Source organism: Nanorana parkeri, unplaced genomic scaffold (assembly GCF_000935625.1).
Source record: "Nanorana parkeri isolate BGI_ZX_2015 unplaced genomic scaffold, ASM93562v1 scaffold61, whole genome shotgun sequence".
NCBI lineage: Eukaryota > Metazoa > Chordata > Amphibia > Anura > Dicroglossidae > Nanorana > Nanorana parkeri.
The window spans coordinates 1,658,568-1,677,481 of NW_017306329.1; the positions used below are offsets into that span (position 1 = coordinate 1,658,568).

The 18,914-nt window shown below is 42.5% G+C and overlaps 1 protein-coding gene across 1 annotated transcript in view; it reads right to left on the reverse strand.

The window, feature by feature from the left end:
• Nucleotides 1-1,192: 1,192 nt before the first annotated feature.
• Nucleotides 1,193-18,914, reverse strand: part of WDR7 (WD repeat domain 7) — a 348,971-nt gene continuing 331,249 nt past the window's right edge. Inside the window, exons 27-28 of the mRNA XM_018576230.1 lie at nucleotides 11,973-12,077; nucleotides 1,193-1,591 (exon numbers count right to left, since the gene is read on the reverse strand). Coding sequence (XP_018431732.1) covers nucleotides 1,388-1,591; nucleotides 11,973-12,077 — 309 coding nt within the window. The 3' untranslated portion in view covers nucleotides 1,193-1,387. The remainder of the gene's footprint in view (nucleotides 1,592-11,972; nucleotides 12,078-18,914) is intronic.

Below are 18,914 nucleotides of genomic sequence, written 5' to 3' on the forward strand. Positions count from 1 at the left end.
GGGGCTCCTTCTCTTAGATCTCTCTGTTGGAGTTTGCGCCTGCTTTCTTCCTGAAATCATCAGTTCCTAATTGTAGCCCCAACTGTAGTCCTAATGAGGAAGTCCTTCTCCTCTTCTAAAGCAGGGGTATTCAAACATCGGCCCTCCAGCTGTTGTGGAACTACAACTCCCATACGGCATTGCAAGTCTGACTGCCACAGGCATTATGGGATTTGTAGCTTCAGCACAGCTAAGGGGAGGGGGGGGGGAGGCGAGATTTTTCTACCTCTAATGTGTGAAAAGGGAATCCAGTGGAAAGGGCCTGAGAGGACTTTTGTTCACAAGCTGAATGTGAATCATGGCAGTCCGATAATTTACAAGCACTGTAACAGACAGGTATCCGCCCTTTGCTAAATGATTCGATTTAGATGCTGTTGGCTTTTAAAGTGGAACTACATGTGTCTGGCTGCTCAGTGTGTTCAAATCTCAAGAGTGGCTGTACAGAATCACAAATCCTTTGGTAACCAAAACAGTAAACATTATGGGATCGGTTTATCAATGTTTTCACCCAAGATTCACACATACTTCAGGTAAGATTCCATTAGAAAAATGTGTGAATATTGGATGAAAACACTGCAGAAAACTTATTGTGAACCTTATGTTAAAAAAATTCTATATATATATTCAACTATGTATTTAGCAGTTTTCCCAGAATTCCAGTTGACATAATAAAGATGGATATTTTGTGCAGGCAGCAATATTGGTAAAGAAGTATCTAATCAGTTCCCATCTAGTGACATGGCATTCCAGTAAACGGACACTTGGTTCACCCACATAGTGGCATAGTGGTTTCCCTGCACAATGTCTACCTCCTTTCAATACAGGGGATCAGAACTCAAACAAACTTTAAAGGAGAACTATGGGGTTAAGGCTTTTCCCCATAGCTCTCCTTAGGGTAACGGGAGGACACAAACTAGCGTCCTCCCGTCACCCTAGGCTCAGTATACCGTGAGCTGTAGCTCGGGGTATACTGAGACGCCGCAGTCTCATTGTCACAGGTCGGCTAGAACTATAAGGTGAGTGAAAAGCACTCCCCTCATAGTTCTCCTTTAAAGAAAATAAAAAGAAATGGCAGCCAACAAAAACTGTTGTCTGCACGGAGGCCAGTAAGAAGCCTTTAACACCAATAAGGAAAGAAAATCGGATTCACCTCGGAACATGGAATTATGTACAGGAGAGGGTTTCCTCTCTGTGGCTTTAGTGCTGACACAAGCAGCGTTTACCGGGGATAATCATGCAGCACCAACACAGCAACGTTTTACCCCGGGACTGATATGACGACATCGATGTGTTCATGCTATGGAGATACTGGAGGGGGCAGTAGGTGAGCAGGGGGTGGATGAGGAGCCTACACCATGAATCTATGCTCCTTTCCATCATGAGCCATTAAGATGACGTTGCGATTGGAAGTCCAGATGAGTCTGGCCAGTTTCAGGGCATTGAGGGAGCCGGGGGAGGCTGGCTGGACGGGTGGGACCTGGTATGTTTTAATGCACCGCAGCTGAGGCGCTGAGTTCAGCATTCCGATACTTCCCAGTAAGGATGTGTTCATCTAAAGAAAAGAGACAAGGAGGTTATTTACTGCAGAATGGAACAAAACAAAAACAGACAAAACCACAGAACTCCAGATTCTGAAACTAGAATGTGTCTCTCCCCCCCAACAAAAAAAAACACCATGTATCTGTACCAAGCCTCAAATAATGATGAATGCTAAAGCGGGAGTAGGATTCCAGGCAAACAACACAATCTTATTAATGAATGCCTCCTGAATATAATATTTGGGTGATTGTATCTGGCCTCAGTACTTTGAGTGGCTGACCTGGAACAAGCAAGCAGTCAGTAAAGTCATAAGGAGGGGTTTAACTGCTTATCTGCATGTTTGTTGTAGGTTAGTGATTTAGAAAACACGGACGCCTTTGGGTCAATATAACAACCAGACAAGACTCTCTGCTCTCCGATCCAGTGCTGCTCCTCTTCTGGTTTTAATGATGCTCAGCATCATCCAACCCACTTTATGCGCGTTCAGGTTGCAATGAACACAACTTTTGGTGGCAAACTCATGGCACCAGCCTGGACTGGCAGTACTCCTGCACAACGTGGCACTCCATTACATGAGTGCTCTGCTCTCCAGGAGTAAGCAATGCCCACCAATGCCGCTGGAGAAGAAGAGGACGGATCCATGAAGTCACCAGAGGAGTAAAGAATGCCTACCAACGCCGCTGGAGATGGAGAGGACGGATCCATGAAGTCACCAGAGGAGTAAAGAATGCCTACCAACGCCGCTGGAGAAGGAGAGGACGGATCCATGAAGTCACCAGAGGAGTAAGGAATGCCTACCAACGCCGCTGGAGAAGGAGAGGACGGATCCATGAAGTCACCAGAGGCGTAAGGAATGCCTACCAACGCCGCTGGAGAAGGAGAGGACGGATCCATGAAGTCACCAGAGGAGTAAGGAATGCCTACCAACGCCGCTGGAGAAGAGGACGACGGATCCATGAAGTCACCAGAGGAGTAAAGAATGCCTACCAACGCCGCTGGAGAAGAGGACAGATCCATGAAGTCACCGAACCCGCCAGAAGACTGTAGAATTCAAGTTCTGTATAATGTGTTTGCCTTTGAATAAGCTTGTTTGAAGGGGGCAGTGAAACTGGTGGCCATTTTGCTTTCTGATACGTATTCTCCCTTTTTAAGCTCACACAATAATCTATACTACTAAAATCAGCTCACTCCCTGTCAGCCGCTTAATGTCCTTGTAAAATATCTTCATCAGCTTTGAGATTTCAGGATGTGGGTTTAACCCCACAGCGTCCTCTGTGTATTCTGTACAGTCAGAGTGAAAAATGGCAAGGCACAAGAATGTTTAAGGTACGATATTGCCAGCTGCCGTCCAGAATTCTGACCAGGGCGGAACACGAGTCATTAGTTAGCTGTGTCCCCGCTCTGCAGCGCTGCCGTGTCACCGGGTGTAAATCATTGCATCTCTAGCAGGGAAGCACACAAGCACCGCTGACATTTTCACAATTTAAATCATCTTGAGTAATAGCCCTTTTAAGATGACTAATGCTACTGATTTTCTTACATTAGTAATAGCTGTGAACAGGACCTGGACAGGGAAACACGGGCCGAACAAGAGGGCAGGCTTGGGAACAAAATGAAGAGGTCATTAACGCGTGCTTCCCCTGCTGAGGTCTGCTGCTATTTCAGCGTCCCTCAACTTCCTGTTGACTATCAGGCATGCATCTGATCCTACATCAGTACTCTGTAAAGAAATTCAATCAGTTAACTATTTTGCTTTTAAAGAAGCACAGCAACTGTGTTAAAGTATGAAAAGCCAACCAAAGTGATTTCACAAAATCCACAGCAGACGGACTGAGCAGGCTTTTTACAGTGCTTCTTGGTGTTCCAGTAATCTCATGACACATGCAAACTCCTGCTTTAAGAACTACAGTGGACTGTGCTTAGAATCAGGAACACAGTGCTCTGGACCATTCTATGCTTGAAATCAATATTGGTCAAATCTCTGGAAGATACACTACACTATTAAAGCCTAGTTCCAGCTTACAAAAACACCCCCTCCCCTAAGTCCCCCTTCTTAGTGACCTGAGCTCTGTTCTCTGCAGGATTCTCCTGTGAGCCCAGAGTGGCTTGATGATGCATCCTCAGATAGGATTTGACAGCGTGGGTTCAAAGTCAGGGGTTATTCAACCTAGACGACGGCCTGCACTGGACCTTGGCACACTTTTTTTTTAAGGGGACAGATTTAGAGGTAAATTAAGCATGTTAGGGAGAGCTGCTTTGTTTTAGAAAATGCTGGGCAGTAAAGCTAGAATTGACCCTTTTGCTGACACCCACATAAGGTATGTGGCCACAGAAGCACTTCCAGCTGGCCAGCTCATTATGCCGTACGTAGGCTGTATTCCCTGTTCTAGTACATGCTCATGGACACTTCAGGAACTCTAAACTTATAATAGACATTTTTCCTAGACTCTGCTGAGTAAAAGAAGAGCTGGGATCAGTGGTTGATGATCTACCGATCGCAGCCAATTCTAAATAATCTGGCCACCTAAGGGGGGGTTGCAAGGTCTGGCAGCGAAAAGGTGAAGTCTGCCAGTGAAGTGAATACAGAGGTTCACAATGCTTCCTAAATACCCCTAAAACCTCTTCTGATGAGAGAGGAGTGGATGTGGTGATTTTGCATTGTGGATGTATAAAACAGGTTTCTTTCAGCACAGGTGAAATAGCAGAATGTGTGAAAAGGAGACCAGAGCCCCATCTGCTGGCTAAAGAGAAGACTGCAGAATATTAACACGCAACATTATGAATGTTCCTGAATTTACAAAAAATATATATAAAATACATTTCTTTTTAACCCTGTTCATAGTAAGGAAAGGAAGAAAATGGGTACAAATTCACTCTAAATACCACCTGTCAAGTGTGATATGTTGAAATTGCTCTTTATGTGCGCACCAAACAGTATTACTTTTGTTCTGAGTGATACAGCAACATACAATACTAGAGTCACAGGTGCCAACTGCACACAGCAAGTATGTGTAACTCCAATCATAAAATATCACATGATCTTTAACATGTAAAGCAATTAAAAGACTTTTCAATTCCATTTGAAATTATACCTGGTGATCCTGCCCGATTCTTATTCAGGCACTTCCTGTTAGAGGGTGACAACGCTGTGTCTCCTAATTGTGCTTGTGTGTTACATCACATTCTCTTCCTATGGAGTGTAGCCCCCGATCACCTTCTGTGATGTGGCTACTAGACATTTAGTGATAGCCGGGGCTCTAGTCAGCCTTGCTTGAATATAGTGGCATTTACCTGGTTAATTCCAGGTGTCTGGCATTGATTGTACCCCCTGGACGGAGTGTGACTCTGCTGTACTGTGGGAGAGCAATGAGAGGCACTCTAGTGTATGTACAGCAGCCAATCACTGGATTTCTCTCAACCAGTGGTGCATGCTGGGATTGGGGACATATACTGGAGGGATTTGCCATGTGCTCAGACTAGCCATGGATAAGGACTGGATGCTGTCCAGCCAAGCCCCCAGGATTGGCCTGAGGGTGGACAGAGGCTGGTGTGTGGTGTTTCCTTGGGGCCTACAGTATGGAGGAGGCCTGTGTTGCTGCCAAAGGAAGGACCAGAAAAATAGATGGCTCTTAAAGTTACCTTGAACTCAAAGAACTTCAGGGGCATGGCTGGTGTCTCTCCTACTGAGGATTTCTGCTCATCCCTACTCATCTGCTACTTCAGATACCATCCGCTCTATCACAAGTGGATCTACACCGAGATGCTTAAAAGGTCTGGTGAGTCTGGAGTCTATGTCTGTTACATCCTGGAAGTCCAGTATCCCTATACCCTCTCTCCCTAGTGTAAAGATGTTTAATAAAAGTTATTCAGCATTGTATTACTGGAATGGACATCAACTAGAAGAGGATGGTTAATGCTAATGGGACGGCTGAAGATCATACCCCTAGACAGGCTAGTGATGATGACCCGGTTATACCAGCGCTACAGGAGACTATAAGCGGCTAAGTAAATGACCATTATACAGGCATGTTCCGCTGCAACCAATGTGCCCGAGAAATGACATGCAGTCATCACTGGGGTGCATACAGACAGGAAATGGCTGTAAAAAGGGTACAGGAATCAAGAGTGCTAGTATGTAACAAAGAATGTAAAAAGGGTTAAAAAATAGTAGTTTAGGATAAACAGTGCTTTAGCAACCTATATGTCATCCAATTAGGGTTTACATCTACTTTAACATGGATCTCTTCAGCAATTCACCTGTCAAATGTGGTTTTTTTTACACACACAGTCAGATGACCAGCTGAAACATCATTATGATTATGTGTGGGGAGCCTTAATTTAGACTGATCCCCATAAAAAAACAAGCACAATATGGATTTGTTGAGGTATGAAGGAAGACGGTGGGTAATGAGCACTATTTCCCAGCCGATATCAGTGTTCCGTCTGGTTGTGTGCACTGGGAGCAGTAAAACACAGAGCAGCTAAAGACCTTATCAGGTCTGAGTAATGAGAACTGCAGCTGCTCAGGACACTAGATAAATTACAATATATTTCTCCTAAACTTATATTGAAGAGTCTCTGGGAGGAATTTCCATTAGCATGTGTCACACAATTCCTGCAGGAACTGAGCCATAAAGGGTTGTGTAATTATATAGATCCAGAAAACTCAAAGGAAAGAAGAACATTCTCAGGTTTTACTTTCTATGCGGACTTTGGGACTCTTTGTAATGACAAGCTTAGGGTAGACGGCTACCTAAGGATTGTGGGGGTAAAGGGATTACAACTGCTATGGTGCAATCAATTTGTGTGCATCCACAGGCAAACTAGGCAAGAGCAACCAAAAAAGTGGGTGCATTTCTACTTTAAGTGGGCCTATGCCCAAATGTTAATATAAAGCTATGTTAAAGCACAGTGGTATCTGCATGTGGTCCATCTTGCACATTAAGGCAGAGTGTGTCCTCCTTTAAGTAATGGGAGGTCAACGTTCCCCCCTCTATTGCTGTCATCTTCTCGGTCTGACATCTTCTATTATTGGGTGACCACTGATGAAACAACTTTTACACATCTTACAGAGGCCAGCAATGGCAGTCCCCTATCGAAAGCCAGGACACTAGCATTTTTAGGATATTATAAAATGGCAGTCAAAGTATTTCTCCTAAGACAGGTTTTCACTACTATGATTAATAAAGAGTAACAGAGAGACTTCCATACTTACTTTACCTGGAGAAGATGCTGCTCCAGGTTTTCTTCAGTGCTAACCATGTGTAAAGGCCTAAGCATGTTGTCAGAAGATCTCTGCTGAATGGGAGATCAGAAGACCAATTTCCTTGGCCTTCACACGTACAAGATGTACTGAAGGGCAACGGGAGCAGTATTTTCTCCAAAAACTAATTATGTTACCCTTTTTTTTAATTTATGCCAGGAAGACTGTTACCATAGCTCTATGTTAAAGCAAGCCTGTCACTATAGTAAAATATTAAAACTAGGGCCAACCCGTAAAAAATACTTACTTACCCGACCCAAATCGCCATTCTCTTAAATGACTGGGGGAGAAGCAATGTGGCTACTCTTGCCAGGCACTGCATCCCTACCGTGTCCTGTAGTAATGTAGCAGCTGGCAATGATGGGCCAAATGGCAAAATTTCACTGAAACCCTCCAATTTTCATTAAAAGAGAACTATGGGGCAAGTGTTTTTCCCCATAGTTCTCTTTAGGGTCACGGGAGGACATATACTAACCTCCTCTCGTGACCCAAAGCTCAGTATATAGCGGCTGTTGCCCGCAATATACTGAGAGCGCCGCAGCCGAGACGGATGCCGACATTACTGTCAAGATCCACCCAGCTGAAAGACTGATAGCTGGCTCTGCCTATCTAGAGGCAGGGCCAGCTGTGCCCGCCCCCTGCCTTGTCCGTTCCCCCACTCAACGCTGTGTCACAGCTCTTTGTCACAGGTCGGCTCTAAGTATGAGGATGAGTGGAAATCACTCAGCTCATAGATCTCCTTTAAATGTCAGGAAAATTAAAACTCTAAACTGTGAGAATATACTGTATACACATACACACACATATATATATACATTATATATATATATATATATATATATATAAATAATATAATAATTTATATTTATGTTCCCAATAACCTTTTTTTAATAAGTGTGGGTCACTGACAGAGGATTAGCATTGCAGCTGAGTTCATATCTTCACCACCGGGCTGATGACCGCGGATTAGAGCACTAGTACAGCAGCTGCACTCAGATTTAGATGTGATCAGATTTGGACGGAGACCCCCTGCTGATTCCTTCTCATTTCATCTATTGTCCCTGCCTATGTAGGTAAGCAGTACATTTCCAGGCCTATCATTCAATGGGGCTCATGTATCACCGTCTCAGAACAAGGAGCAGAGTGCTGCTGAGACACTTTAAAATCTTCTTCCTGATTCAACCGGTATACAGTGGCTTTTTTCCTATTTTGTTGTATTACCACCTGGAATTAAAATGTATTTTATGGAGGTTTGTATCATTGGATTTACACAACATGCCTACCAACGTTGAAGATGCAAAATATTTTTGATTGTCATACAAGCAAGAAATAAGACAAAAAATAAAAATAAATCTTGAGTGTGCATAACTATTCACCCCCCTCAAAGTCAATAGAGCTCTTGGGGTTCGTCTCCAAAACTTGACAAACAGGTTTCCCTCACGAATTTCCCTGTATGTAGCACCATCCATCATTCCTTCAATTCTGACCAGTTTGCAAGTCCCTGCTGATAAAAAAAACATCCCCACAGCACGATGCTGCCACCACCATGCTTCACTGTGGGGATGGTGTTCTCGGGGTGATGAGAGGTCTTGGCCCTGTGCCAGACATAGCGTTGTGCTTAAAGGCCACAAAACTTTTCTTTAGTCTCATCTGACCAGAGTACCTTCTTCCATATGTTTGGGGAGTCTCCCACATGCCTTTTGGTGAACAGCAAATGTGTTTGATTATTTTATTCTGTAAGCAATGACTTTTTCTGGCTGCTCTTCCTTGAAGGTCAGCTCTGTGGCATGTACGGCCTAAAGTGGTCCTATGGACAGATACTCCAATCTCCGCTGTGGAGCTTTGCAGCTACCTCAGGGTTATCTTTGGTCTCTTTGTTGCCTCTCTGATTAATCCCCTCCTTGCCTGGTCCATGAGTTTTGGTGGGTGGCCCTATCTTGGCAGGTTTGTTGTGGTGCCAAATTCCTTCCACTTTTTTAATAATGGATTTAATGGTTCTCCGTGGGATGTTCAAAGCTTCGGATATTTTTTTATAACCCAACCCTGATCTGTACTTCCCCAGAACTTTGTCCCTGACCTGTTTGGAGAGCTCCTTGGTCTTCATGGTGCCCCTTGCTCAGTGGTGTTGCAGTCTCAGTGGCCTTACAGAACAGCATATTTACTGAGATCATGTGACAATTAGATTGCTTCATAGCAAAAGGGGTGAATACATATGCACGCACCACTTTTCCATTTTTCATAATTTTGTTAAAACAAGTTATGTTCTTGATTTCACTTAACCATTTTTTGATATTTTGTGTATGTCAATTACATGCAACCGCCCACCACCCCCCCCCCCCAAAAAAAAACCCAAAACATTTTAATTCCAGATATTAATGCAACAAAATAGGAAAAATACCAAGGGGCTGAATACTTTTGCAAGCCACTGTATGTTGTTGGGCTGAAAGTTTGGTACACCTCTCCTCCAATAAAAAGGGCAACCAAAAGCACCCACCATTTCTATAAGAGATTAACACTGTACAGCAATCTGATTTACTCTCTAGATGTGACCATTACTGAATGCAGAAATAAAATGTAGGCATCAGAACTAAATTCCATCACTGCAGGCATACAACTCTGGCATCCAAGCAATACTCAGTTGCTGGGATTATCTTTTTTTACGCAGAAATATTCTTGTTTTGAATGTGCTCAATGGTAAAACCAGCCTTGCCTGCTATATATATCCCAAAAGAAATATCATATTATGGATTAGCAGCTTATTAAACCATAGAGGCAGAAATTCACATTATATAAAGGCTGATAACAGCTTAGCAGGCAACAGTTATTCATAAACACACCAACCCTTCTAGGGGATACCAGAGTTGTCTCACTGCCAGTCTAGGCTAAGATGCACTCTTTTGACCAGTCTCCCTTTAGATCTGTTGCTAGTCATATACCTCCTGAAATGTGTTACTGAACATATTTGATTATCCCTAGCAAATGGTTTAATAGGTATAGTGTCTGCACAGGAAAGCTAAATCTTTTCATTTACTCAGGAAGGGGGCAGCTCTTCGCTCATACACTTTGATAGAGGAGTTTGCAGTGCTGCAAAGCCACTGCTCTTATCTGCCGTCAGCTTTGCAGCAAGGAAACTGCTCATTAGTTCTTAACAGAAACCTATGGCAGCCCCTAGTTTATCACATAGTCTGTCAGCTTTGCCGATTTCAGATAAGGGCTCAGACATAACAAAATCTACACTACTTTTATAAAAGCTGAGGGCTGTAAATCACAGTCCCCCACATAAGAGCAATTCACACCGGATCCATTGCATTGCAATAAGTTTTTCATGCTAACGGAAGGGCACTGATAAATGAATGGGTGCGAATGGGGCTAGTTCACATCGCTCCATTTTGTTGCGCTACGCTGCACTGAACAAAAAAGTAGAACATGCACTAATTTTAAGCGCAGTGTAACGCAACGGATCCGGTGTGAACTAGCCCCATTCATACCCATTTATTTTTTTGCTGCCCTTCCGTCACTGAAAAACGGATCGCAACGCAATGGATCGGAAGAAAATTGGAAGGTACAATTGCAAGTCAGCGGACCCTCTGTGCAATTTCCTTCTGATTTTGGTGTGAATGCACGCTCAAGCATTAGGGGCTAGAGGGTAGCTGTCTAACCAGGCTTACAGAAGGTGGACATTTTAGGATAGTAGTGCTTGCAATGCAATAGAATTTGTTTGGCTAACAACTCCCTCTTTTAGCCTAATTTCCAGTGGACAAGGGCATATCGGGATTTACCATACAGATTCATTGCAAGGAGTTGTATTACTTTTTAAAAATACATTTTTGCATCAGTTTGAATTTAGTGAATGGAGTTCTGCTTTAAACATCTCCGTCTGCTGTAGAAATCTGTGACTGACATGTAAAGTCATGTGGCCTTTTCTGTGAAAGATGACAATCCATCAGATATTAACATCATCTGTGCGGTAATGATATTGTATATCAGAGGAAGGTGGTAAACATGGCTGTAAGCTTTAATTACTTAGCTGCAAAATGTAAGTGCATTGAATCATTATATTCCTCTCTAACAATACGACAAGGAAACCGGAGAAGAATACAAAGCATTTAATCAATAAACACACAATCCCCGGCTTAGACACAATTAGCTAAATATGTTTATTATGGTGTAAAGGAAGCAGGTAACATTTTACTGGTTACAATGTAACCGCAGAGCTCCGATACGTGAAGAAACACCAGAGCATGCAAAATACCCTGATAATGCTTACAGTGACATGGCCGTTATATGGATGACACATGCAGCTGCTGTTCAACTGCCACTCAAAAGAGAATTCCATACATATTATAGTTTCAAAAACCGCACCCAATCAGTTTTTGGTCAGGAGCCCCTTTTGTTAGGCACTTAGAGCAAAGGAAGATCCTAATGCTTCCCTAACTTGTAAATTATGAATTACGGGGATCTCAACTAAAAATAAAGATTTGCTATCTTATAGGAAACATCTAGCAATGTATATTGCACCTAAACAGTACCCTAAATGCCGTGCCTTAAACCTCAGTGTGCAGTGTGAGATGATCTTAGGCACTATTACTGCTACCGACTGCTAGTTTCACCAGATCTGATGTGATATTTGATGATGTCACTACTGTGCTGCTCACTGTTTTCTTTGCTGGAGAGGAAGCTGTACCTGAGCACCTGCAGTTCAAGGATCTCCCTGCTTCATTCATTCTGTGGATTTGTGCTTCCTCTATCTGTCCTGCTGCTTCTATTATCAGACCACTAAACATCTCCCCTACCAAGATGGCAGTTTCCACGCACAGACACAGTGTAGAATAAGGTATAGTAACTTGGAAATAGGGAAAAATCATCTGCAAGGAGCCCACACGCAAAACTGGTGACTCAGTTTGCCTCATTTGAGTACAGCTTCCACAGAGCTTCACTCTTTAACAGTAAGCTCTCACCCGAAACAAAACACTTAATTGGGAGATGATGTTTCTTTGATGTGGCTTCATATTTGCACATATACAACAAGCAATTAAAAGATTGCTGCAGGGCACATTGTAATAGCAAACGCTCCTTATGAACTGCTGTGTGCTATTTCCTTCACCCAAGACACCTTCAGATGAAGTATTACCTGCCAGAAGGAGATATGGCTGTCTTTGTTGGAGTATGTGGCAAGATAACGTCCGTCAGGGGCAAAAGAAACTGCTGTAATCGGTCCTTTGTGACCATGGATATGCTGCAAAATAAATAAAAAGATATTCAAGAATTAATTATATTTAAACATTTCTCCTTTTGCCTTGAACATTTTTTTTACAGGACAGATCATTATTTATTTATTTTTAAGTTAGACATATTTATTTTAGGACAGATCATTATTAGTGAGAAGTTAATTCCCTTTTCTGATTTATTTTTTTGCCCATTTTACCCTTGAATGCTCACGTTAATGACATGGTATAGGATATTTGTGACTGTCATTGCTTACCTCCACAGCACTTCTAAAAGTGGTAATTGGTAGGAAGAGTTAAGTCCAGTGTGCAAAGTACAATCACCACCGTGTGCCTGTTCTTCTGATCTACCTATTAAAAAAACTTAAACCACGATGGTTCCAAGGTCCTTATCTCACACCTACACTTTATGGCCTATATGAGCTTGTTGGACAACCCATTCTAAAACCATAGTTTTTTTTTTATATGGAGCTGCCCTATTTTTCACCTATACAGCTTCTCTTTCCTGGGAAGGACTTTTGCAGGATTTTGAAATGTGTGCCCATTCCATACCATTGACAAGAAGAGCAGGCTCATAATTGGTGTTCCATTTCATTCCATAGGTGCTCAGTTGGTTGGAGGTCAGGGCTCTGTGCAGACCAGTGGCGGACCTAAGGAACAATTGGCCCTGGTGCAAGATTTTTTTTGTACCCTGTGCCTGAAGGCTGCTCTGCCTCCCTGCTAGGCGGCCGGTCGGCGGCTGGTCTCACTATCTCTTGCCCTACCCTGCTATTGGTCTGGTGCCTGGGTCTGCTGCCCCCCCCAGGGTCAGGCCCTGGTGCAGCCGCACTAGCTGCAGTTCCGCCCCTGGTGCAGACTATTTGAGTTCCTTTACGCCAAACTCAACAAACCATGTTTTTATGGACCTGGCTTTGTGCACAGGGGCACTGTCAATCTGGAACATAAAATTTCTTTCTCCAAGATGTTGCTACAATGTTGAAGGACAACAGTGTGAAATGTATTTTCCCTACATTTGTTGTAGAGAAGCAGACAAAAAGCTGACTTGACATGATCAGAACAATCTTGATAGCTTAAGTCTTTATCACCCAATGGTTCATACAAATGTTTGTTGTAAACATATTAATAAAGAAAATATATTTGAGCGTTGTTTGTGTGCTGTATACCGCATTCTACCTCTTTACTACCGGAGGCTTACTGTACATTATAAAAGCAAGTACATCTTACACATTCTATATTAAAAAAAAAAAAAAAAGTAGCTTCTGCTTGCACTTTGCTGGTAAGCGCCCGTGTGATGTGCTTGGTGCATAAGTTTATCGCTTTTGATTTGAACTGTAACTGCGTCCAGCTGTGCCTCCTTCAGATCCGACCATTGTCCAAAGACTTGTTAATCCAGCAGCTCTTGATCTCTAATGATTAGGAATGCTTGTGTGCGTGTGTTCTACACAGGCTCCTAAGCTGTTCTGCTACACCAAACAGCATAACTTATTGGGCTGCTTTGATAAAACTTTGTGACACAACATTCCATCTGTTCGAAATGTTGACTGCAGTTCCACTGGATAATCATCGCATCAAATCCTCCCAGGCCCTCACAAAGACCTCCTACCACTGTCTCCTGATGTCCATACACTTTCATTTCAGCGTGCAGCTTTTGTTACCAAGGGCTTAAGACTGGGGTATTCTGCATATGCGATCTGTTATCATAATGCAAGTTACAGAAATGTTCCTGTGTTTTATGAGACTATACAATAAAAAGGTTTACTATATTGAATGCTAAATGCACTGATGCACCTAAAAAAGTTTACTAACCATGTGTACTGTGATGCGCTGCTTTACAAAAAATAACGGATGCACCATTTGTGGTGCACTTTGGTGTGTTAGTCAGCCCCATGTAAGGCCTACCTTACAGCAAGGCACTTTCATAGTTACATAGTATTTGAGGTTGAATAAAAATACACAGGTCTATCAAGTTCAACCTATTGTGTGTATGCATGTGATTCTGCATGTGTATGAGTGTGTACGAGTCCCTGTGTGATCTTGTTTTTAAGGGTACCTATACCCCTGTAGGTTACTTTCATACACAGCAAGAGTATGAATTAGGACTTCGGCTTTACCTTAGAGATTAAACACCTACATCTTAAAGACCTGAACTGTATCTCAACCCGAAGGAAAAATTGTAATATATTGCAGCTTACCAATTTTTAGATGTGGTGGCTGCATTCGTTTTTCTCTATTTTCACCTGGTGATCCGGCCAGTAATTGTTAATTTTAGGGATGCACCGATACCACTTTTTTAAGACCGAGTACGAGTACCGATACTTTTGATCAAGTACTCGCAGATACCAATTACCGATACTTTTTCTTAAAGGGACAGGTCACATTTTTTCTAAAGCAATACAAACTAATGCTTTAAGGTCACTTTCTTAATATTATGATTCATGAGATGATGAGGGTGCATGACGCTGGCTCAAAGAAAATTAGAAAATTAACTAGGGATGCACCGATACTAGTATCGGTGCATCCCTAGTTAATTTTCTAATTTTCTTTGACAGGCCAAGCTGCCCAGCAAAAGCTGCAGTTAGAGGGTTGAGACAAATTTAACAATGACAGGGGGGTGCTCACAATGGTTAGATGTATTCATTTATGTAAAAACCTTCATACCCAAACTGTGGCTGTAACTGCCTAATAAGTGTAAGCTACAGTTCAGATTTAGTTTGTTAGTCCATCTACACCTGCTAGTACACCTAACACGACCCTCCCCACAGGGTGACAATCCTGCTCTCCAAGAGGGACTCTATTCCTCCTTCATAGAGTGGAGCCACCCTAAGACAGGAAGTGTGTTCTGGTCGAGGAAAAAAAGAACTAATGCAGCCACCACATTTAAGGATTGGCAAGCTGCAATATTTTACATTTGTTGGGGGGTTTAGATACACTTTAATTAAAAATGCCTGGACAAATAGATTTCTCACCTGTATGATGAAATGTAACCTTTGACCCCCAAGGAACACAAATAAAATATAAATCACAGCACCATTATACGTACTCTTTGTATAAGTATTCTTCCCATTGGACTTTTCCACATGTAGTATTACAATTAGAAAATGGCATATTCCTAATTGTGGTTTTTACTATTTGCCAATAATAATAATAAGTGCCGAACTGAGATTAGACGGGGAGCACAAGACTAGCCGTGGTTCACAATTTGGGTTTTAGCAGCACATACACAGTTAACCCTTTCTTTCCACAGAATGCTTAACACAAGCAGCACAAGGACTTTTCAATGAGTTGCAATGTTCGGAAGCACTCATCATTATCCCCCCAAAAAGGGCAACATAGACATTGCTTACAAGCAGTGCTTGGATCCAGTTAGTTACTTGCCTGGCTTAGTAAGGAATGTAAAAAGCCTCAATAATGATGGTGGATACCTTACCTGGATCTCTGAGACCATGGCAGAGGCATCAGGAGCTGTGGGGGTTACGCATACTACCCAAACAGTAAGGTTAAGGCAATCCCCGGGTCCAAAAAAATAAGTCATGGCAGGACCAAGTCGGAAAAACAACATACAGTAGTTGCATAAAGAGCATACATGGCTGCTCCACCTACATATATGCTTTAAAACATTTATTTTTCTAAAGCATTTAAAAAAGAATTCACATATATGTAAAATCAAAACCAAAAATAGTCTACCTGGCCTGGCTTCTATATTAAAGGCAAACTATAGCCCATTTTATTTTAATAGACTGGGGAAGGGTTGGAGTTTCTGTCCTTATTGGGGAGATATTCTCTTTCTACCTGTCATGACAGGAAGTGATGGGAAATCTTCAAAGCAGGCATAGACAAAAGCAGAGTAGAGAAGAATTAGAACTTATGGCCAAGCTTTTATTGACACCAGTGCCATTCTGCATTGTTGACTACCATATCCCTCATTTCTTGGACAAGCATCGTAGGACAAGGGATTGAGGGAAAATCTCTCCAATGAGGTCACAGATAACAAGCAGACAGAATTAGGTATTTTCCATTCTATCTAAAATATTTAAACAAATTGGCTGAAGATTGTCTTTTTTTTGACTCGGGCTTCCCTTAATCGTACTGTATAGGCAGTACGCGTAACCCCCATGGCTCCTAATGCCTCTGTCATGGTCTCAGAGATCCAGGTACGGTATCCACCATCATTATTCTCTATAAACATTTTCTAATAGGTCTATTCCAAACAAACGTCTACAACGGCGGATATAATCGCTCTCCATATAGCGCTTGTGGCGTTTGCAGTGTGCATCACATGATTTCTCAGAACCCAGGCTTCCAATGAGAGCACAAAGTGACCTTGAGGAACAGTGTATAAAAATACATTTATCACTGAAATGGCATGTTGCCTGTCAGTCAATATATGCCTCTCATTTGTTAGAAGGCCGTCCTGCTGTGATTCCCTCATTACAATTTGCTTTAACTTCCTGGGCAAATGACAAGCACAAAATGAAGCCGCTTCTCTCTTCAGCAGAGTTAATCTACAGAGAAAAAAGTGACAGCTGCAGCTAGCCTAGTGTTCCTGAAGCTTCAGCAGCGTTAACCCTTCAAACATATGTAAGTTTTATCGCAAGTGGCGTTCACTCCAATGCGGAAGAAAAATCCATGACATTTTCTATAATAAATAAATGAAAAGAAAAAAAAAAGGAAAAGATCAAATATTTTTACTGTATCTTTTTATAGGACAGTCATGATGGATCCATCAGGAAACCCAAGTGACACCTCTCCATTATGGACTGTCATCAGGTGATCTGTCCTACTTCCTACAACCCAGACACTGTAACTGACTGTGACTTTGCCCACTTAGGGTGAAGTGATGGTGTCTGCTGTTAGCCCACCCCAAGCAAGTTATACTCGGCTATCCTTCCCTTTGCCCGCCCCCTCCCCTGATGTATCCCCACAGCCCACCCTCCCCTGCTATAATGGAGTAAGGCTTACGGAAATGGGGGAGCATGTGACCATGCTTGGGCCTCAGCAGCCAATCTCTCGATCTGAATACTCTCACATGGGGAGGGGCGGTGACGTAATTAATCCAAGGCATGATTTGGGTTGACTCTTGCAGTTGGGAGGTAGCAATGGATAGTGGAACCCATCCTCCGCTATTATAATGGTGCAAGACTTACGGGAATGGGGGAACGTGTGACCTCTGCCATGTGAGAGTGCTCGGGCCTCAGCAGCCAATTTCTCGATTTGAATACTCTCATGTGGGGAGGGGCAGTGACGTCATCCACCTAGGCATGCTTCCGGTTGACTCTTGCAGTTAGGAGGTAGCAAGGGAGAGTGGATTGGCAAAATACTTAACTGGTAAGGTAGGCTGTCAAAAGACACTGTGAATTTGCTCTAATGGGCAACGTGGCATCGTCTCTTTAAAGCCAAATATTCTTTAGTCTAACCAGGTATAGGTATAAGTGCTGTCAGCCTAATACTGTGAACAGGGGGAGCGTACAGGGACAACCTCATTAGTATTTTTCTTGCATTGCTTAGTGAACAGACTATGGATGAACTATGGCTTTGACCAAGATACATTGCTTAACAGCATTGGAGGTAAAATAGAGATCTGGCTCTACTGTCAGGCAATGGTGCTTAGCTCTGGCTAAACGTTACTGCAAATCCTCTGCTGGCTAGAAAGTTCACATATGTTCATTTAATGGGGCACTTAGCTGTTTTGTCCTATATTCAATTTTAAGGTGTGCCTATTTAAAAATGTGTCTGTTACATTAAAGGCTTTGAATATATTTAATTAGTCCATCAACCATCTCCCTTCTCTCTCTCTCATTGTCTAGTTTTATTTCTAACAATCCTGCCAGCAATCCCTGCAATGGGTGGCAGCGATGTAACATGCCTATGGAATCATCTCTAGCGCTCAGGCTCCCTGCTTACTAATACACATACTGATGCAACTTCTTCCTCCAGTCACTGTGAAGGAAAATGCTGACCATTCCCACAGCCAGCCCTGCCCCACTATCTAACAGCACTAGAAAGAGTGGCTGCTGTATAAAGTAGAAACCAGTTGTAGTGTTTCGGCACAGCTTCTTTCCTCCCAAAGCCACAGCCAAAGACAAGTCATGTGACTGCCAACAAAATGATCTGCTATAGGAACTCTGGGGTCAGTTTCTCAAGAAATAGTTGCCAATATGAAAGGTGTTGCTCCTGCCCCATATATAAATATTTATATATTGAAGCCTTGATGATATCTATTTTACTACTTAAGCAATACATTTAAAGTGTGCCTCTTCTATATCCATATGATCTCCGGACCCTAAGGGGAACATATTCCCAGATAAGGAAGATTAAAGTATTTGCAAATTCTTAACAAGCAGTTAAGGAGCTTTCACTATCATTTACCTCTCTAGCTGCTGTAATGTGAAGTAATTATTTCACAAAGTTCATAAGCTGGCCATACACCTATAAATTATCTGCAGATGTTTTATGGTCAGATGGACAAAGTGCAACAGATTCCTCCATCTATGCTAAACTGTGTGGATGGAGGAATCTCCCACTGGGCCAAGCTTCAGTATCTTGCTAGTCGGCCCCGCTGGCTCACAAAACACCTGACCAGTCTGATTGGATGCAGGCAATGTTTAGGTACTTTGAGAGCCAACGGGGCCGACCAGCAAGATTAAAAGCTTAAAAAGGTAGTCCATTTTTAAAGGCATAGAAACGTGTAGTTTGTTTTTATATTAACAAGCTGACAGCCTGCCACAATTCTGTTGTTACAGAAAAAAAGAGATTTCAGTGCCTCTGTTGTGAAATGTGAAAATTAATTTCTCATGAACACCTATAGCCACAAAGGTTCCCCTGAACACTGATAGCTACATAGGTAAATG